Source organism: Lolium rigidum, chromosome 6, assembly GCF_022539505.1.
Source record: "Lolium rigidum isolate FL_2022 chromosome 6, APGP_CSIRO_Lrig_0.1, whole genome shotgun sequence".
Classification (NCBI taxonomy): Eukaryota; Viridiplantae; Streptophyta; class Magnoliopsida; order Poales; family Poaceae; genus Lolium; species Lolium rigidum.
In genome coordinates, this window is record NC_061513.1 from 269,891,986 (window position 1) to 269,909,155 (window position 17,170).

General features: G+C 43.7%; 1 protein-coding gene across 1 annotated transcript; it reads left to right on the top strand.

Moving 5' to 3' along the window:
* Nucleotides 1-4,726: 4,726 nt before the first annotated feature.
* LOC124668161 (phenolic glucoside malonyltransferase 1-like) lies at nt 4,727-6,122 on the top strand. Its single transcript, XM_047205346.1, has one exon. It carries the CDS (start codon nt 4,731-4,733, stop codon nt 6,120-6,122), a length of 1,392 nt encoding a protein of 463 aa, XP_047061302.1. The 5' UTR covers nt 4,727-4,730.
* The last annotated feature ends 11,048 nt before the right edge of the window (nt 6,123-17,170 follow it).

Consider the following 17,170-nt stretch of genomic DNA (forward strand, 5'->3'; position numbering starts at 1 on the left):
CGGCGTGAATCCCTTCGTCTCTTCCGTTGCTCCTCTCTGCTGCCGAAACTGCTTCGACTGCCCTCCCCAATACCCCCAGGCAAGACTGTCAAAGTTGTTGCTGGCGTGATGTTATCTGGAACCGAAGTTCTTGGGCTTGACGCGCTTGAACTAGGAAGGCGAAGAAATCCTCTGGAGTCGATGATGGACACCACCGAAAGTTGTATCCATGTTGCTGCGCGACTCTGTAGAGATCGGATGCGACACCTCAGTACGTGGTGTGTACTCAAAGGATCCGCAACGAACCGAACTTCTTGGACTTGGTGGCGTTGGGGATTCCAACACGAACGCTGCGGACGTTACTGGAACTGCCGATGACATGCCTTGTGCCGACAGACTTCCCACAGACGGCGCCAATTGTCGAGGGTACTCCTCGGCAATGCCCTCCGTAAGGGGCTTAGGGTAGATGGAATCATGTAGGCTGACACGAGACATCGGTTATCAAACAAGAGGGGAGAGCGATTTACCCAGGTTCGGGGCCCTCGATGAGGTAAAACCCTTACGTCCTGCCTGTCTTATCTTGATTATGAAAATATCGGGTTACAATGGGGTGCCGAAGGTTTCGGCTGTGATCTCATCGAGAGACTAAGTTCCGTAGGGACCTAACTCTAAACTTGCGGTGACTAAGATTACTAAGATTGTGTGTGTCCTCGGTAGCCTCTCTCCTGGCCCTTATATTGGGAGCCAGGTGTCGAGAGATCTGTCCGGGTACGACTAGGTTACAAAGTGTCCTAGTTCTAAACTTTCCTTGGATTCTTCGTCTCCTTGTCTTGTTCTTCAAGGATTCTACTTCGGCATCGTCGTAGTGGCCCACCTTGCCATCGAGTGCCCTTATGGGCCCCTAGTTGGGCCGCAAGAGACAGTGCAATACTATTTACCCGAAGGGTAATACCCAGATCACCAGCGGTGTCTCCGGTGAGGTTCTACGGCGAGGCCATCATCAATGTCTCCGACGATATTGGTTTTTGCTACATTACGCGGTCTCCGGCGCGTCTCCGGCGAGCTCAGTTTTTTTATTTTCTTTTCTAGACGAACCGTTTTTTGCTACATGAAGTTGCTGCCGGGGGGTGGTTTTTTGCTACATGTAGATCTGGCCATCCAGATGCTTGATCCGATGGCTGGGGACCGGGGGCTGGAGAATCAGATCCCCCGGGGGACACCCAGCACTGTCCATTAGGAAAGGCGTGGAAGAAAACAAGTGTGCAAGGAAGATAAGGACGTATGTGGACGCGGGACGATCAATCATCCGAGGAAAAGCCAGCGTTTTTCCTATTAAAATCAGAACCATACAGAGAGCGACGTGGTTCCTTGTATCTACCCCTTAAACTTCTAGATAGACTAGATAACCTTGTGTTGACCGTGTGTTGGTGATGTGATGAAAATAAGTATTGTTGCCTTGTTGGAGCCCATTCATGCATGGGTCGAAACCTTATCCTCACTTGACTTAGTATACAATGTTGATGTAGGCATGTTGAAAAATTGATAGATGGATAGGATGGGCAGTACGCATGATTTTGTTGGAGACAATGGTAGTAGTTCAACAAATACTTCAAATTTATGTAAGTGTGTTAAATGGGGAATCCAACTCGACTCATGGGTACATATGAACTCGTTATTTGAAAATATATTTTAAACTGTCAAAAAATCTATCTATTATATACTAAAAACAAAATGCGGATGCAAAATAAAGCAACCACGTTCGTCCACATATTCCAGAAATATAGAACGTGTTGATTCTAATTTTAACGGATGAGATTATAAAATAGGATGTGTTACGTACAACAAAAAAATATGTACAAATAAGTACTTGACACGTAAATACAAATAGAGAAAACAGATCGTCATGGGTCCATGTTAACATAGCCTAGATCTATTATGTATTAGCTAGATCCAAGACAACGTTCAAAAAATAAGAGTCCAACACATACACGTCTGGTGACCAAGCTAAAATTTGAAAACGAGAAGCCGGTCCGGATCGAGATATAATGCATGTGCTGATTTAAAACACTAAAGTTGCACGTGATACTCTAGAATCTGCACCAACCTTTTTTGATATATATTCTTTTCACCATATTTGCTACGTATGGTGACTTGGTTGTTCTATAATATCAAAACTGACATCCATATAAAAATTCAACACTAGATTTTTCTCAATATCTTGCCTGAATCCATAAAATTAAATAGTGTGACACATAAATTGTGTGAATATGTCTCTAGGTTATTTCTGTCCCGGTAATGTCTAAACTACTATCTACAAGTTTTATGCTATCAAAATTTGAACTTATCTCTAGGTTTTTCTTAACCTTTTTTTCATAAGACCGCGCAAAAATAGAATAACTTCACATAACGGACTCGAAGTAGGCATACAGATATATATGTATGGAAAAGCAATTAGTTTCAAAATATACTAAGAAGATTAAGCAACCATTGGGTTTCGAGCGGGTGAGCTAGAGAAAAAAGTACAGCCGTCAAACTAGCTAGCGATCTATGCTAAGACAAGAAAATAAAGATCAACTATATACATGAAAATACTTTGCTTTTGTGTGGTGAAGTTTGCACAACGTGACCAGCTAGAAATGCATAGCATATTGATGTGAAAAATAAGTTAAATAGAAATGACAGGCTGATGCCAATGAGTTATTTGTGCAAACAAACAAACGAGACACAATAAGAAGGAACCAAAATGATTCTATGTACGAAGTAGCAAATATTAAGTATAATAGGTCGTTTGACATGTTAAAAGATATGATTACATCATAAAAAAAGATGAGCTCTGTGACTTATTAAGATTAAATGCTCTAATATTTGTATGAATACAAAAATCTAAAGTTTGCACAACGTGACCAGCTAGAAATGCATAGCATATTGATGTGAAAAATAAGTTAAATAGAAATGACAGGCTGATGCCAATGAGTTATTTGTGCAAACAAACAAACGAGACACAATAAGAAGGAACCAAAATGATTCTATGTACGAAGTAGCAAATATTAAGTATAATAGGTCGTTTGACATGTTAAAAGATATGATTACATCATAAAAAAAGATGAGCTCTGTGACTTATTAAGATTAAATGCTCTAATATTTGTATGAATACAAAAATCTAAAAATAATTTTTTTCACGGAAACAAGATCGGAGAGAGGCGGTTAGATCATAAATTTTTAAAAGTAATTCAAGCATCCATGGATGATTAATTTAAGTTGTGAAAGGGAACAAAGTAGAAAACCTGAAAAATGTTTTATACAAGTAACTGAAGATTTAAATATTACCTGCAATTATCCGCAAGAATGGTATATCATGGTTAATGTAATTTTAATACTATTCGTATTTTCTCATGAGTAGATTAAGAAAAGTAAAATATAGCAAAGAGAAGAGGTGAACCAACTATAGCCATATTCACATACTGATTAGGCGAAGAGAGAATATACGAATATCAAACTATATTGTATCCCATATATGGTTATATATTTAAAGTTTAATTTCATATCCAAACAATAAGGACATATTTTAGGAGATTAATATTTCTAATTTTTGTTAGACATAATATTTTGAAATGAAAGTTCTAGAAATAGCCGATCGAGTACTTTTGGAAACAAAATGTACACGAGTTAGCTAGACGAGACCGTATGAAATAAAAGTACCAGCGAGGTACCAAAGTCCATTCGTATAAAAAATATCTAGCGAAGTAATATAAGAGTGGACCATCAAACTAAGCCGCCCGTTCCTAGAAGAAAATGTAGATGTGTATTTTTACTTTACCATAATTGCCTATTGAGATTGAAGGGGTACTGAGATAATAACAGCTCTAATATTTTTATGAATACAAAAAACATAAAAATATTTTTGCAGGGAAAAAAGATCGGAGAGAGCCGGTTAGATCATAACTTTTTAAAACTAATTCCAGCATAAATGGATGATTAATTGCAGTTATTAAAGGGAACAAATTGAAAACCCTAAAATATCTAGATTTTATACAAATAACTAAAGATTCAAATCTTACCTGCAATTATCCCCGGGAATGGTATACATGGTTAATGCAATTTTGATAATATTCATATTTTCTCATGAGTAGGATAAGAAAACAGATTGGTCATTGGACTACAATCTATAGAAATTGCAATATAGCAAAGAGAAGCGGTGAACCAACTATACCCATGTTTACATTATTGATTTGGTGAAGAGAGAATATACGAATATTAAACTACATTGTATCCCATATATAACTATATTTTTGAAGTATAATTCCATATCCAAATAATAAGTAAATATTTTAGGACAAACAGTTTGGTAATAACTACGAGTGAATAGAATACAAAAAATTGATCTTGACAAGTCATAATGTGTTAGTGATCCATGAAAATCTATGAAAATCTACCGGATAGTTTCAGAAGTTGCCCTCGCATGTGTGAGAGCCACTGTGCTAGTTCTAAAATAAATTTACAACTCCAAAAAACAGTTGCAACCTAACTTGCAATTCATATATACGAATCATGATGCAATCTAATAATATAGGACTTGAATTGGCAATCCCATGTTGATCTGGAACTACTGGTGCATGAGCACATGCTCTGCTTATCTGTCCATGTGTTATAGTAAGTACTGTATTTCACATTTTCACTCCGTCTCTATCGGCATCTACCAGCCAGACAGACACTTACATCATCCCTTACGGTAACTGGCGGACTTTGCTTCCATGGTTTTTCAGAGCAGGTGCCCCTGGACCAATCCATCCAGCGATATGGCGCCAATCCTAGAGCTCAGCGTCCTCGAGAGCGCCGTCTTAGCGCCCTCGCCGCCGGCGCCGGAGACCGCCTGCTCCCTGCCACTCAACTTTTTCGACGTCTTCTGGCTCAACTCCCCGCCGGTGGAGCGCGTCTTCTTCTACCGCCTCACCCCAGGCACCGGCGACGACATCACGACCATCCTCTCCAACCTCAAGTCCTCGCTGTCGAAAGCTCTCGGCGTTTTCTACCCGCTAGCCGGCCGCCTCCGCCTCACCCCGGGGACCGACGACCGCTACGAGCTCCACTACCAGCCGGGCGACGGCGTCACCTTCACCGTCGCCGAGTACGACGGCGACGTCGACGAACTGGCGGAGGACGAGCCGAGGGAGGTCGCCAAGATCTTGCCGCTCCTGCCGCCGCTCCAGGTCGGCGTCGGCCCGGTGCTCACCGTGCAAGCTACGGTTCTGCGCGGCGGCCGCGGCCTCGCCGTCGGCTTGGCCTTGCACCACGCCGCCTGCGACGGGGCGTCCTCGACGCGCTTCCTCCATACCTGGGCTGCCGCGGCCGGCACTGGCACAGGCGCGCCGCCGGCCCCTGTGATGGATAGGACTCTCGTCGACGACCCAAGCGGCGGCCGCCCCCTATACAAGTTGCGGAGCACCGACGAGATGGAGTACGTCAAGATGGCCGACGACCAGCTCGTAGCCACCTTCACGCTGTCTAAGGAAGACGTGCAGCGGGTGAAGGACGCCGTGGGGGCGGCCGCCGGCGCCAGGCCGCCGAGATGCACCTCGCTGGTCGCCACCTTCGGCTTCATCTGGTTGTGCTACCAGCGAGCGAAAGACGATGCAGCAAGTAACGGCGGCGAGACCTACTTCTCCTGCCCCATTGACCAGCGATCGCGGATGAAGCCCGATCCCATCCCGGACGAGTACTTCGGCAACTGCGTCGGCGCCGCCATGCAAGCCGCACCCAAGAACCAGCTCGCCGCTGCCGGCTCCGATGGTCTCCTCGCCGCATGCACGGCCGTGACCGCGGCGTTCGAGCGGGCCGTGGGCGAACTCGGATCGCCCGAGAACATGGCGCTTTGGGTGGAGCGGATAAGAGAGGCCAGAGCGTCCGGCGGCGGGGTGCTGAGCGTGGCGGGGTCGCCAAGGTTCCGGGTCTACGACGTCGACTTTGGGTTCGGGCGGCCGGCCAAGGTGGAGATCGTGTCCGTGGCGAGGACCGGCGCGATGGCTGTGGCGGAGAGCCGCCAGAGCAACGGCGGCATTGAGGTGGGCATGTCTCTGCCGCCGGCTGGCATGCAGAGGTTCCAGACCTGTTTCCACGACACCATCACGTGGCTTCATCAGCAATAATGTGCTAAATTGTTTTTTCTCTTTTACGAGCCAATAATTGGACGCTTGATAATTCATCTTTTTTTTTGCAAATGACGCTTGATAATTCATAATAACAAGCTGATACGAGCAGTATGTGAGGTTAATATTGGTCTAGTGAAGTGGTGGTCATGCAAGAGTTCATGACTTAGAAATATTTATCTTCTTTTTTTTAACAGGAGAAATATGTATCTCTTCAAATCAAGGTTTAGAGTACCAGTTTTTCAATAAATATATTATCCTCGTGTTTTTTTCGAAAAATTCGCTGATCTATTAATAATCATCAACAACAGTACAATCAAGCCCAAAAGTAATAAAAAAAGGTCTTTGAGCCACATAGCAGCGACTAAAAACACTAGCGCGAGCCGAAGGCACGCCGCCGTCCTCGCCCCTCCATCACCGGAGCCGAGCAAAGCTTGTTGTAGTAGAGCTTGTTGTAGTACACAGATGAGAAGTCCACGGGCTAAGGTTCCAAAGAACCAGCGCACCAGAGCAGCAACCATAGCCAATGATGACAACCATAAATCGGAAGAGACTGGTCTAAAACGGCACCAATGAACACGAAAGCCGAACGGATCCCAGGAGATCCACTAGACACACGAGTCCACGCGCCCTCCACATACACTAGACGCACAGCTAGAGCAACGATAGGGCAGGGAGTACCTTATACTGAATTCGGGGTGTAGCCGCCGCCTCAACATCTCGAAAAAGACACTGGAAAGCAACCTAAACAAAGAACGATAACCCTCTCGGCGGCAAGGGGTTGTGGTCCACCACACCGCCAAGGCTCCAAAGCCAATGGAGACGGAGCGAACCAGCGGCGTCACTGGCGAGGGGTACGAAACCCTGGATGGGTTTCTCTAGCCGCCTAGTCCCTCCTGTCCTTTATCTTTGTGACAAGGTTAGATGATCTATAGTTATGGAAATTTTTGCTTAGATTTGTTTTGTAAGGGATGTCTTTTGTCTTCGCTCGCCTTCTTGTTGTTAATATAGGGGTCGATCGAACTCCATGAAGTCTTTTTTTATTTTTTTGATATCGATTGTTTGATGTTTTAAAACATCTAAAAAAGAATCTTAGTTGTTGATAATGATGACTATTTCGCTTAAAATAGTGCAAATTTCCTAAAACTTCTTATTTGTCAGTATTTTTCATTTTGTGTAGATCGGAATACAAAATATTTCGCCTAAAATTTCCACAACATCATTGTCAACATCTACGATTTTGCTTCGGGATTTTGAAAATTTGAAAAAGCGAATTTTGAAAAGAAAATCGAAAACAGGATTTTCTCCGTGGTGAAGCCGGGATTGAATTTCTCCCAACACTTGTGGACGGTATGGCCGACCTTACCACGTGGCTGGCAGTGCGTCTTGAAACCTTTGCCGTTGCTACCGTCGTCACAACACAACTTGACAATGGTGCTGGTTTTCAATATTATTTCTTTCTAATAAATAGTAAAACCATTATATTTGGTAGTTAGCTTCTAGGATGAAGCCTTGTCGACCCCTCTTAATTTTCTAGTGGATGTTTGGTGCAGAAACTCCAAATGAAGACCGATTCTAGGGCTTTAAAAAAATGTGGAATCATATTTCAAAATTTTAAAAACTTGCTAGATGGAGTCATGTATATTACAACCACGCAAAACCTCAGAGGCGAAATACTTTGTTGCCTAGCCTACAAAAAATGACTGAAGAGTGATCAAACTGTAGTGAACAATACAAAATTTCAAAAGCCCGAATGTGGCACATTTAATTAATTTCATATAGCCTATAGTACTACTCCCTCCTATCCAGATAATTTGTCACGTAGTTGTCTAAATACACACGCATCTAGACATATTTTAATGTATAGATATATGAGAATCTAGGCAAATCTGATAACTAATCTGGATGTGGGAGTAGTAATTTCACATTGAGATTTAATATGACTGTATTTTACATCATTGACTACATTTATTTTTTAGTTCTTTTAAAACTTATAAATATGGTTATAAAAAATAAGTGGATTCCTAGAGCATGGCCTCCATTTGTCCATGCTTATGTATGGTGAGGTTTTTTCTTCACCTTAATGACAGGCTTATAAGCCATGCATTGGGCTGAATGCTCTGCTTGTACTCTATCTTTCTAAAACCATAGTGGCTTAAGAACATAAGGACGAAACTATAAAATCCCCAAACCTCTTCGGTGTTATTTTTTTATTGTGGTTATGCATCTTGAAAATATTAAGAAAATGTAACAAAACTGCTAATGGGTAGGGAACCTGCAAAGTTTCAACAAAAAAAATCATTTTTATGCACAATATAAAGTAGAAAGAATGGTTTTTTTTCATTTATTTAATAAATGTTCATAGTTTGCTCAGGAAATTTCCCCGTCATCATTTCGTAGCATTCCCTACCTATATGAATCTTTCCAATTTCTGAAACACAAAACCACTTTCAAAAACGAGATGAGGGTCTAAATTAAATGGTTTGATAAAGTTCACGGTGCAATATTGACAGTTTTCTAGTTTTGGGATTCAAAACAGACTTTAGCACCATACTTCACACCCTCCATCGTTCTCTCTTGTGCTTGTGTGACTCATGCGTTGTTGTCCACTCGATGTCTCATGAAAATGGATATTGTTGAGAGTTTTGATCAACGTTATCTTGTTTATGTTGTATATAGATGTTGTTGGATTTATATTGAAAAAACACATTCTCATGATATCAAATTTTTTATCAAATAATTCTTATATATTTAGACTAATTTTTGGTCAAAACAAAATCTTAAAATATGTGCACCTTATCTATTGAAATAGAGAAGACGGCAGTTAAACAAAGGAATATGACCGTTAGGAGACAGGCGGGCGACGCGGGGGGCGATCTCGCCCTCCCTTCGCCGGCGAGGGCGGCGTCGGTGCAAGGCTCGCCGGCATCCGGGACGCCGGAGACAGGGTCGCCGGCATCTGAGGCGCTGTTTGGGAAGTCTGGCTGCTCGCCGGGGAGGCTCATCGGGAGCCGTTTCTGGGCGCTGCAGTCGGACGACGAAGAAGAAGGTGAAAGCGAAGATGAGGAGGAGGTGAGGCCTGGTGATGGGTCGTCTGGACGGGCTGGTGAGCGCTTGGCATCCTACCTATGCCGCACTCCAACGCCGGCGCAGAACCCTGATCTGGTTGAAGAATCTTCCGAGCTGAATCAGAGGCAGCTAAAGAGACTTCGTCGACGGGATAGTCAAAGATCGGCGGTCCGCGCCGCTCTCTTTTTTTCTTCTGCCGAAGGTACGTCTTCTCCTTCCTCTTCGCGGTTGGACATGAAAGCTAATCATGCTTGTCGCAAGAATTTGCCGGTCCTTGAGCCGTCCGTTTTTGTTGACGAATCTTTGGAAGGTTGGACGTTGGTTCGTCGGCGGCGTTGGCCGCCGGCGTCCGTCGGGAAGGTCCGAGATCCGGGGTTGAAGGAGAAGTCAATTTCGTTGACTGTGGGCCAAGCTCGGTTGCAGGCTTGTACACAGAAACATGGGCGACAATCTGGCCCAAATCGGTGTAAACAGGCGGATTCGGCTCTCGCTCGTTTGGCAGGCGTTCCCAGGGTAGCCAAGGTCGGTAGCGCAACTGCTGGGGCTGCGTTTCGAAAATTCCTAGGGTTAACCTGGCAAAAGTGTGCGGCGGCGGCTCCAGTGATCCGACGACGCACCGTCGAGGTTCCCATGAGCGGAGAGGGCGGCCGTGGTGGTTTCAACCCTGGGCGTGGTGGTTTCAATCCCGGCCGAGGGGGATATGGAGGAGGTCGAGGAAACTATGGTGGTCGCGGTGACTTCGGTGGTGGTCGTGGTGATTTCGGTGGTGGCCGTGGTGACTACGGACCTGGTGGTGGGCGTGGTGACTTTGGCAGTGGCCGGGCTGGCTATGGCGCCGGTCGAGGTGGCTATGGCAACAGCCGCACGGAGTTTGCTCCGAGAGGAAGATATAATCATGCTGTTGGTCGTGGTAATGCAGGGTACGGAGGCGGGCGTGGCTACCAGGGCAATGGCTATGGTGGCTTTAGTGGCAACCGCAATTTTGTACAGGGGGAATCGAGTGGCTCGGCGGGGGCAGGGTCTAATGGAAATTGGGACAACCCTCGGTATGGCGGAAATCAGCAAAGATGGAGCACAGGACGGGGTGGTGCTATGGTGAATCGGAATAGGGGTCAGGAGACGGAAGGTGTTCTACGTGGTGGCATTGATGCCGAGCTCCTACAGCAGACTGTCCAGGCTGTGGTCGCCGCTGTTACGGCAGCTACTAAGACCAAGGAGGTGCCAGCAGCTCAGGTCACTGTTGCTACTCCGGTTGTTGAGGCTCCGGCGGCTGAGTCACAAAATGTGGAGACGTCATCTATGATCACAGAAGGTATTGTGACAGATGCTTCTGCCAAAGAGAAAGAGGGTCAGGGAGCCACTAAAAAGAAAAAGGAAGATAAAGCTGGATGTTTTCGGTGTAAAAAGCCTGGGCATTATATTGATGATTGTCCTGCTCCTTTCTGCGACATTTGTGAGTCTATTCATCATGTCACTGCTTCTTGCCACCTTTTGAATGCTCTGAAACCAACTGCAATCCTTCATGGGTATGCTAATGAGGGTCTTATGTTTTTTGAGCTCGCATGTGGTGTGTTCAAAGCTAAGGCAGAAAATCCCAAATTGGCGAAAGTTACTGTTGAAGGTGATACTCTGACTATTCCAGAGATTATAGAACAGCTCAAGAAAATTATCCCTTCTGAAAAGTTTAATTGGGAGGTTTTTCATTTCAAGGACAATATTTATAGAGTTAAGCTCCCTAGCAAGTTAGAGGTTCAGAGATTGAAATTTTTTGGCACTTATATCTGCACTAACAAGGAGGCTTGTTTGGCTTTTGATTCATGGTCCTCGGTGGAAGAGCCCCTGCATATGCTTCCTGAGGTTTGGGTTCGTGTGTCGGGTTTACCATCGGATGTCAGATCAGACTATCTAACTTTATGGGGAGTTGGAACTTTATTTGGCAAAACTCTAGATGTGGATATGGCTTATACTCGTAAGAATAAAGTGCTTAGAACCAAAATTGGATGTCTAGATCATCGACTTATTCCAGCAGATAGTGACATGTTCATCAGGAGAGGGTTCTATAAGTTACGGTTTGAGGTGGAAATGGAAGACCAGGCTCAGGAGGTTAACATGGTAGATGCAGATAATGGCTCTGATGGGAATAATGGGGGTAACCATGGTAAAGGGAAGAGCGGAGAGGCTCATGACATGGACATGGATCACAAGGAAAAGGATTCTGATGAGCCAACTAAGGATGCTGATCAAGATGGGTTGTCATCCCAGAATGGAGCGGAAGGTATGCAAGAACAATGTGATTTGGTAGAGGATATTCAGTTTGGGACTATAGATGTAAATTGTACCTCTCCAGGTAATCTGAATACTGCAAAAATTTTGAATCATATTGACCTTGTTTCCATATCTAATTATCAATCTGAAATTTCTGCACAAAATGACAAAGCCTGTGCGGTTTCTCATGCAGATTTGCTGCCTAGAAAAGCTGTTTCGGTTTCAGTGGGCGTTGGGATTGCTGCACTGAGTCAGCAGCCTGCTATTGGGCAGGTGCTGCCTGATGCTTTGTCAGCCCAGCATGCAACCAATGGGGTGATGGCTGCTGGCCGACAGATGCCGCCAGGGGCAGCTGACGCCCTCTCACCCACTGCTGCGTCCTCTCTGCATGCAGCCAATGGGCTGCGCTCTGAAGATCGACAGCGGCTGTCGGTGTCTGCAGGCGTCAGGTCACCTGGCGGGTTGCCGCGGTCAGCTGGCAGGCGAGCTGCGCCAGGCAGCTTTCAAGTGGCCGCAGGTGCGCATGCAGGTGGAGGGTCTGGATCTTCAGCGCGGACGGAAGGGGCTATACCGGTTGCGGGGCCTTCGTCGGTGCCACAGAGTATCCAGCATGCAGGGCATAGCTGGTGTAACATCCCAAGAATTTCAAAATAAAACAAATGAATTTCACTAGTTCCAAATTTTGGAACCAACAAAAACTTTTATTAAATGAAGTATGATACATAGTGATCTTGTTTAATTCTTGTGCTATTGCGATGATTGATTGTTATAGTAGTTTGAAATAAACTTAAACCCTAAACCTCACCCCTCTTTTCATCATCCTAGTTAAAATGAAATAAAAAGAAATTAAATAAGAAAAAGGCATATGTGCCTATGACTATAATTATAAATCTTTACCCTAAACCTTTCCACTTTGCATAGAGGTTTGGAAAACCTTCATACACCTTACCAAAGGCTTATCAAATCAAATCCAAGTGTTTTCCAAAGAAATTAAAAAGAAACTAAAAATGCCATAGAGGCATATGAGAGTAAAATAGCAAATTTGTGAATTTAAGAAAATTGACCCTAGGACTTGTTGTGAATGGTTGGATCACCTCCATATATCATTTCAACATTCAACAAAACCAATTGGGTCAAACCAAGTCAAATTAAAAATAAAATACCACATATGCATAAAAGCATATGTGACACATAGGCATTTCACCAAACATTGACCTAGGTCTATAAACCTTGACCAAATGGTATGAAACCATCTCTAAACCTCATATAACACTAAATGGACCCTAGCCCATGCCCAAGTGAAGCAAGATCAACCACTTACAAGTTTAGTAAAATTTGACACCTCATCTCTTATGTATTAAGGCCAAAATTGCAAATCTTTGAACAAGACCCTTTGATTTAGTTTCAATGCTCTTAAAATGTTTCTACACTCATAAGAACCACATTAGAGTCAACCAAAGTCAAATCCAATAGAGAGAATTCAAATGGTGAAGAATTTCCATTTTTACTCACATACACCATATGCCAAAATGCAAATCCTTCACCAAGGCCATAATTGCTTGCTTCCTTGCTTCTAAAATACTTCAATATGATAAACTAACACAATTGCATCATTGGATCAAGAATCAAATAAAGGGAAATCAAATAGGGAGAAGATTTCCAAATTTCACTCACATACATATTATGCCAAATTGCAAAACCTCAACCAAGGCCACCATTGCTTGATCTCTTGCTTGTAGAATGTTCATATATGATAAATAAACACATTTGCATCAAAGAAACCCAAAATTGAATCAAAGAAAATCTCAAACTCAACATACATGTGATAATGGTCATATGACCCATTTATAAAATCTTCCCCACTTTACCCCCTGTATTTCTCAAATACTAAACTAAACTTTGTCAACCATGACCATGTCATCCAAGACCATGTCAAGGTCAACAACTTTCATGTTGACCATCTCTGCTAATGTTGACTAGGTTGACCAGAAAGACAGGGACAAGTGGAGACTTTGAATCTATGTGAAGATCCTACCAAATTTGAAATCTCACAAACCTTAACCAAATCCACCACCACCACCACCATTCAATCATTTTATTTATATAAGTGAGCTCCACCAAAAAGAATTACAAAAATCCAAATAAAATTTCATGCGGCCATTTTCACAAACACATGGCAGGCATTGTTCCGCATTTTCAATACATGCTATTAACCTCTGGACTTTTGCCTAAATCACTTTCTATCCCCGATCATTGTGCTACCGGTACCCTCTCTCGCATCATCCTATGCCCCTGCAGCCCCGCAAAAGGTGAAGCCAATGAGCAAAAACTCCACCATGCCGGCCATGATGGACATGCTCATGCTCAACCCTACCCCGGCCCTCTCCTCTCTACAGAACCTTGCCAAACTAGCTCCCCTCTCTCTGCCGAGCACACTAGACATCGTCCCAGGTTAAAGAGAACACGACAACGCCCGGACACGCGTGATCACCACGACCGGCCACGCCGCAGCGTGCACCAGCAGCACCCCGGACGCGCCAGGACGCCACCGTGCCTCGGACGCGCTCGTCCATCCCTCCCTCTCTTCTCGTGCACCCGCGCCCTACACCGCACCCGAACCATGCTAGACAACCAACTAGGCTCGCGGGAACCATCTAGCCGTCGCCATGATCGCCGACCCGCCGCGCCGGCATCGCGCGTACACCACTGCCGCCAGGACGCCACAGGCCATCATTTGGCTCGCCATCAAGCGCGCTAGCATCGTCTAGCCGTCGCCTACACGACGCGCATCCTAGCCTCGCCTCTTCGCACGCCGTAGACGCCGCGCCATGATCGACCCTTCACAAGCACACCACGGCCACCATGCGACCCTATAAAAGGAGATGATCGGCGCCTTCTCCCCGCATCCCATCCACTCCTCTCTTCTCACCGATCATTCCCCACCAATCAATTTCACTAGAACTCGCCGGAGTCGCCCCAATTCGAAGCTCGGAGCCGCCGGAGCCCGCAGATCCTCGCCATCGATCCCCGCCTCCCCAAGCTCCGCCACCGTACCAGGAGCCTCTACCACCTTGCCAACGTCGCCTCGACCTCGCCATCGACCGCCGGCGGCCTACAGCTCCCTCCGACCCCTAGGTACGCCGCCAGCGACGCCGGCATCTCGTCGGAGACGACGAAGCCTCTCGGCCGTTCGATCAGGTTCTGATCTAACGGATCCTATCGCTCGTACCGTTTCGCTGTTTTAACAGCCACCGACAGTGGCCCCTCACATGTCAGCCTGGCCCGCTGCGTGGTGAACGTGAGTTGGGCCGGCCCAGTTAGTTTAAATTGGTTAGCCCGTTTATTTTCCCGCGTGGCCCATTGATTCAAAAACCATTTAATCTATTTAGTTAAAATTCAATACTGCTGCCAACTTCAAAATTAAATAGTTTAAAATCTACTGAACCAAATTTAGCAAATTTTATATATTTGGAAAGCTCATGAAATTATCTAAATAATGGCACTGGCCTCATGTCCAAATTCGAAACTAAATTTAAATGATAAAAATAACAAGGCAGGGACTTTTCTCGACTTCAAATAAATATTAGAAATTATCTATAAATGATTTTGAGTTGATTCCAACTCTAATAAATCACAATTGATGTCCTCTAATTGATTATGCAATAATATAGACAGGTTGTTTGTATGATCATGGACTAGATCAAAATATTGGCTATGTAGTCCATACTAGTCCATTTAAACTATAGCAAATTTTAGGATTTTAAATCTATGAGGTGTAGCACCTCATTTAAATCATTCTCACCAGTATTATGAAGTAATGTGTTGACCTTTAAATACTTAGTCTCATACTTGCTCACTTGTAGAATTTAAATCAACATAGTATTTAAATTGCACTAGTTATTTAAATCACATGAGATGATGAATCTCATTTAAATCACTTTTCTCAAATAATAAGTGTGAAGTGTTGACCTTGGTCAACATGGGATCATCCCTGGTTATTTTAAGAATATTAAATCACCTCAATAATAGTCCTTTAAAATTAGTTACAATTATGTGTTAACTCATATGAGAGATATTCCTCTCATTTAAATCTTGTTCTAAAGTAATTCAACATGAGGTAGTAATCATAGTCTATATAACCTCATATTGAATTATTTGGTGGCATCAAATCACTACCATGTTAGTATTAAATTACATGAGGTATGGAACCTCATTTAAATCATTTTCCCAAATGATAAGTATGAAGAGGTTGACTTTAGTCAACCTAGGTCATATTTTATTCATAAGAGAAATTAAATCTTAAGAAGATTCAATGAGAGGAAATTATTTTCTCACAAACTAAAGAGAAAACCTAACTCCATTTTCAATGAGAGGAAATTATTTTCCTATTACTAAATAAGGAAACCCTAGTATAATCTTGTGATAAATGTTAAGTAGTAATGCTAGATCATTGTGTGAGCCATTAAGGCTAATTAGGATTACTTAAGTGTTGTTTGGTGATTGTATCCTCGTATTCGTGTATAGACGCTAGTACCGGAGACTATCAAGAGGAGGAGGTATTCTACCAAGAGGAAGAAGAAGAAAACTTTGATCACATCACCACTCAAGGCAAGCTAATATTCTTGCAAGATACCCTAAGGCAAAGCTCTACAAGAGCAAGGCCTCATCCCCCTTTTATTTATGCTTAATGATCCTATCCCAAGTTTTTACCTTACAAGTTTTTGACTTTGGTTTATCAAAGCTTACTTTTTGATTCATGATTTCACTTGGTTTAGATATAGATTAGAACAAGAGTATCAAACTTAGCCTAGAGCAATACAAGTTGCTTAGCACCCCTCATGACTAGTTGCTAGTGCTAAACAAATAAAATTGACTACTCTAGATGGGATCATGTGAAATGAAATGACTTTGAAAACCTTGGAATGATGATTCATTCTATTGAAAGATTTTGAAGGTGAATATGACTTGTGAATGACTTGGTGAATTTTACGAAAACCGATGGTTGGGTTCGGATGCGATACCATTCCAATTTTGAAAGTACCCCCACAATACCCAATATGGGTAAGGGCTTAACTAGAAATTTATGTGCTTTAGTATGGGTTCCCTCTAAACAAGCGTCATCGGGGTTAGGCCGAAGGCTGCCTCCACAACAAACAAAACGATGCGATATGACGTGGAATGAGGTGAATGTCCGGCCCAAGCCCTGTGCAGTTCCCGGGTTGACTGCGGTTTTCACCGGGAGGCCAAGCTCATGGGGAGAGGTGCCTATACTAGAGTATGTAAGTGAAAGGTTATGGTTGGTAGTCCGCATACGGAGTATGGTAAATCAGGGCCGCTTAACCCCGACGGATTATTGCAAATATTGTGGCACAAGTGTACGACCTCTCGCAGAGTGTAGAACTATTCGAATAGCCGTGTCCACGGTTATGGACGGTTGGAAAGGCCATACTCGTTCCGTCATCGACCATTTTCAAAAATGTGACATATGACTTGGGACTTGAATTTTGAAAGGTGAATGGTGACTTTGAATTGAATCACAACAGAGTTGTGGGAATGACACTAATGTTCCCACTTGAGTTAGTTTAGCAAATGAAGAGTCTTTTCTAAAATGTTTATGAAATAAACTTGGCTTTATGCAAATAAACCTAGAGCTTAGTATCCCCTTACTATAATTGATGGTGCTTACACTAGTATTAGTTTGCGAGTACTTTAAA

Bases quoted from the DNA above. Each gene is read 5' to 3' on its own strand.
- LOC124668161 (XM_047205346.1), top strand. From the start codon at position 4,731: ATGGTTTTTCAGAGCAGGTGCCCCTGGACCAATCCATCCAGCGATATG.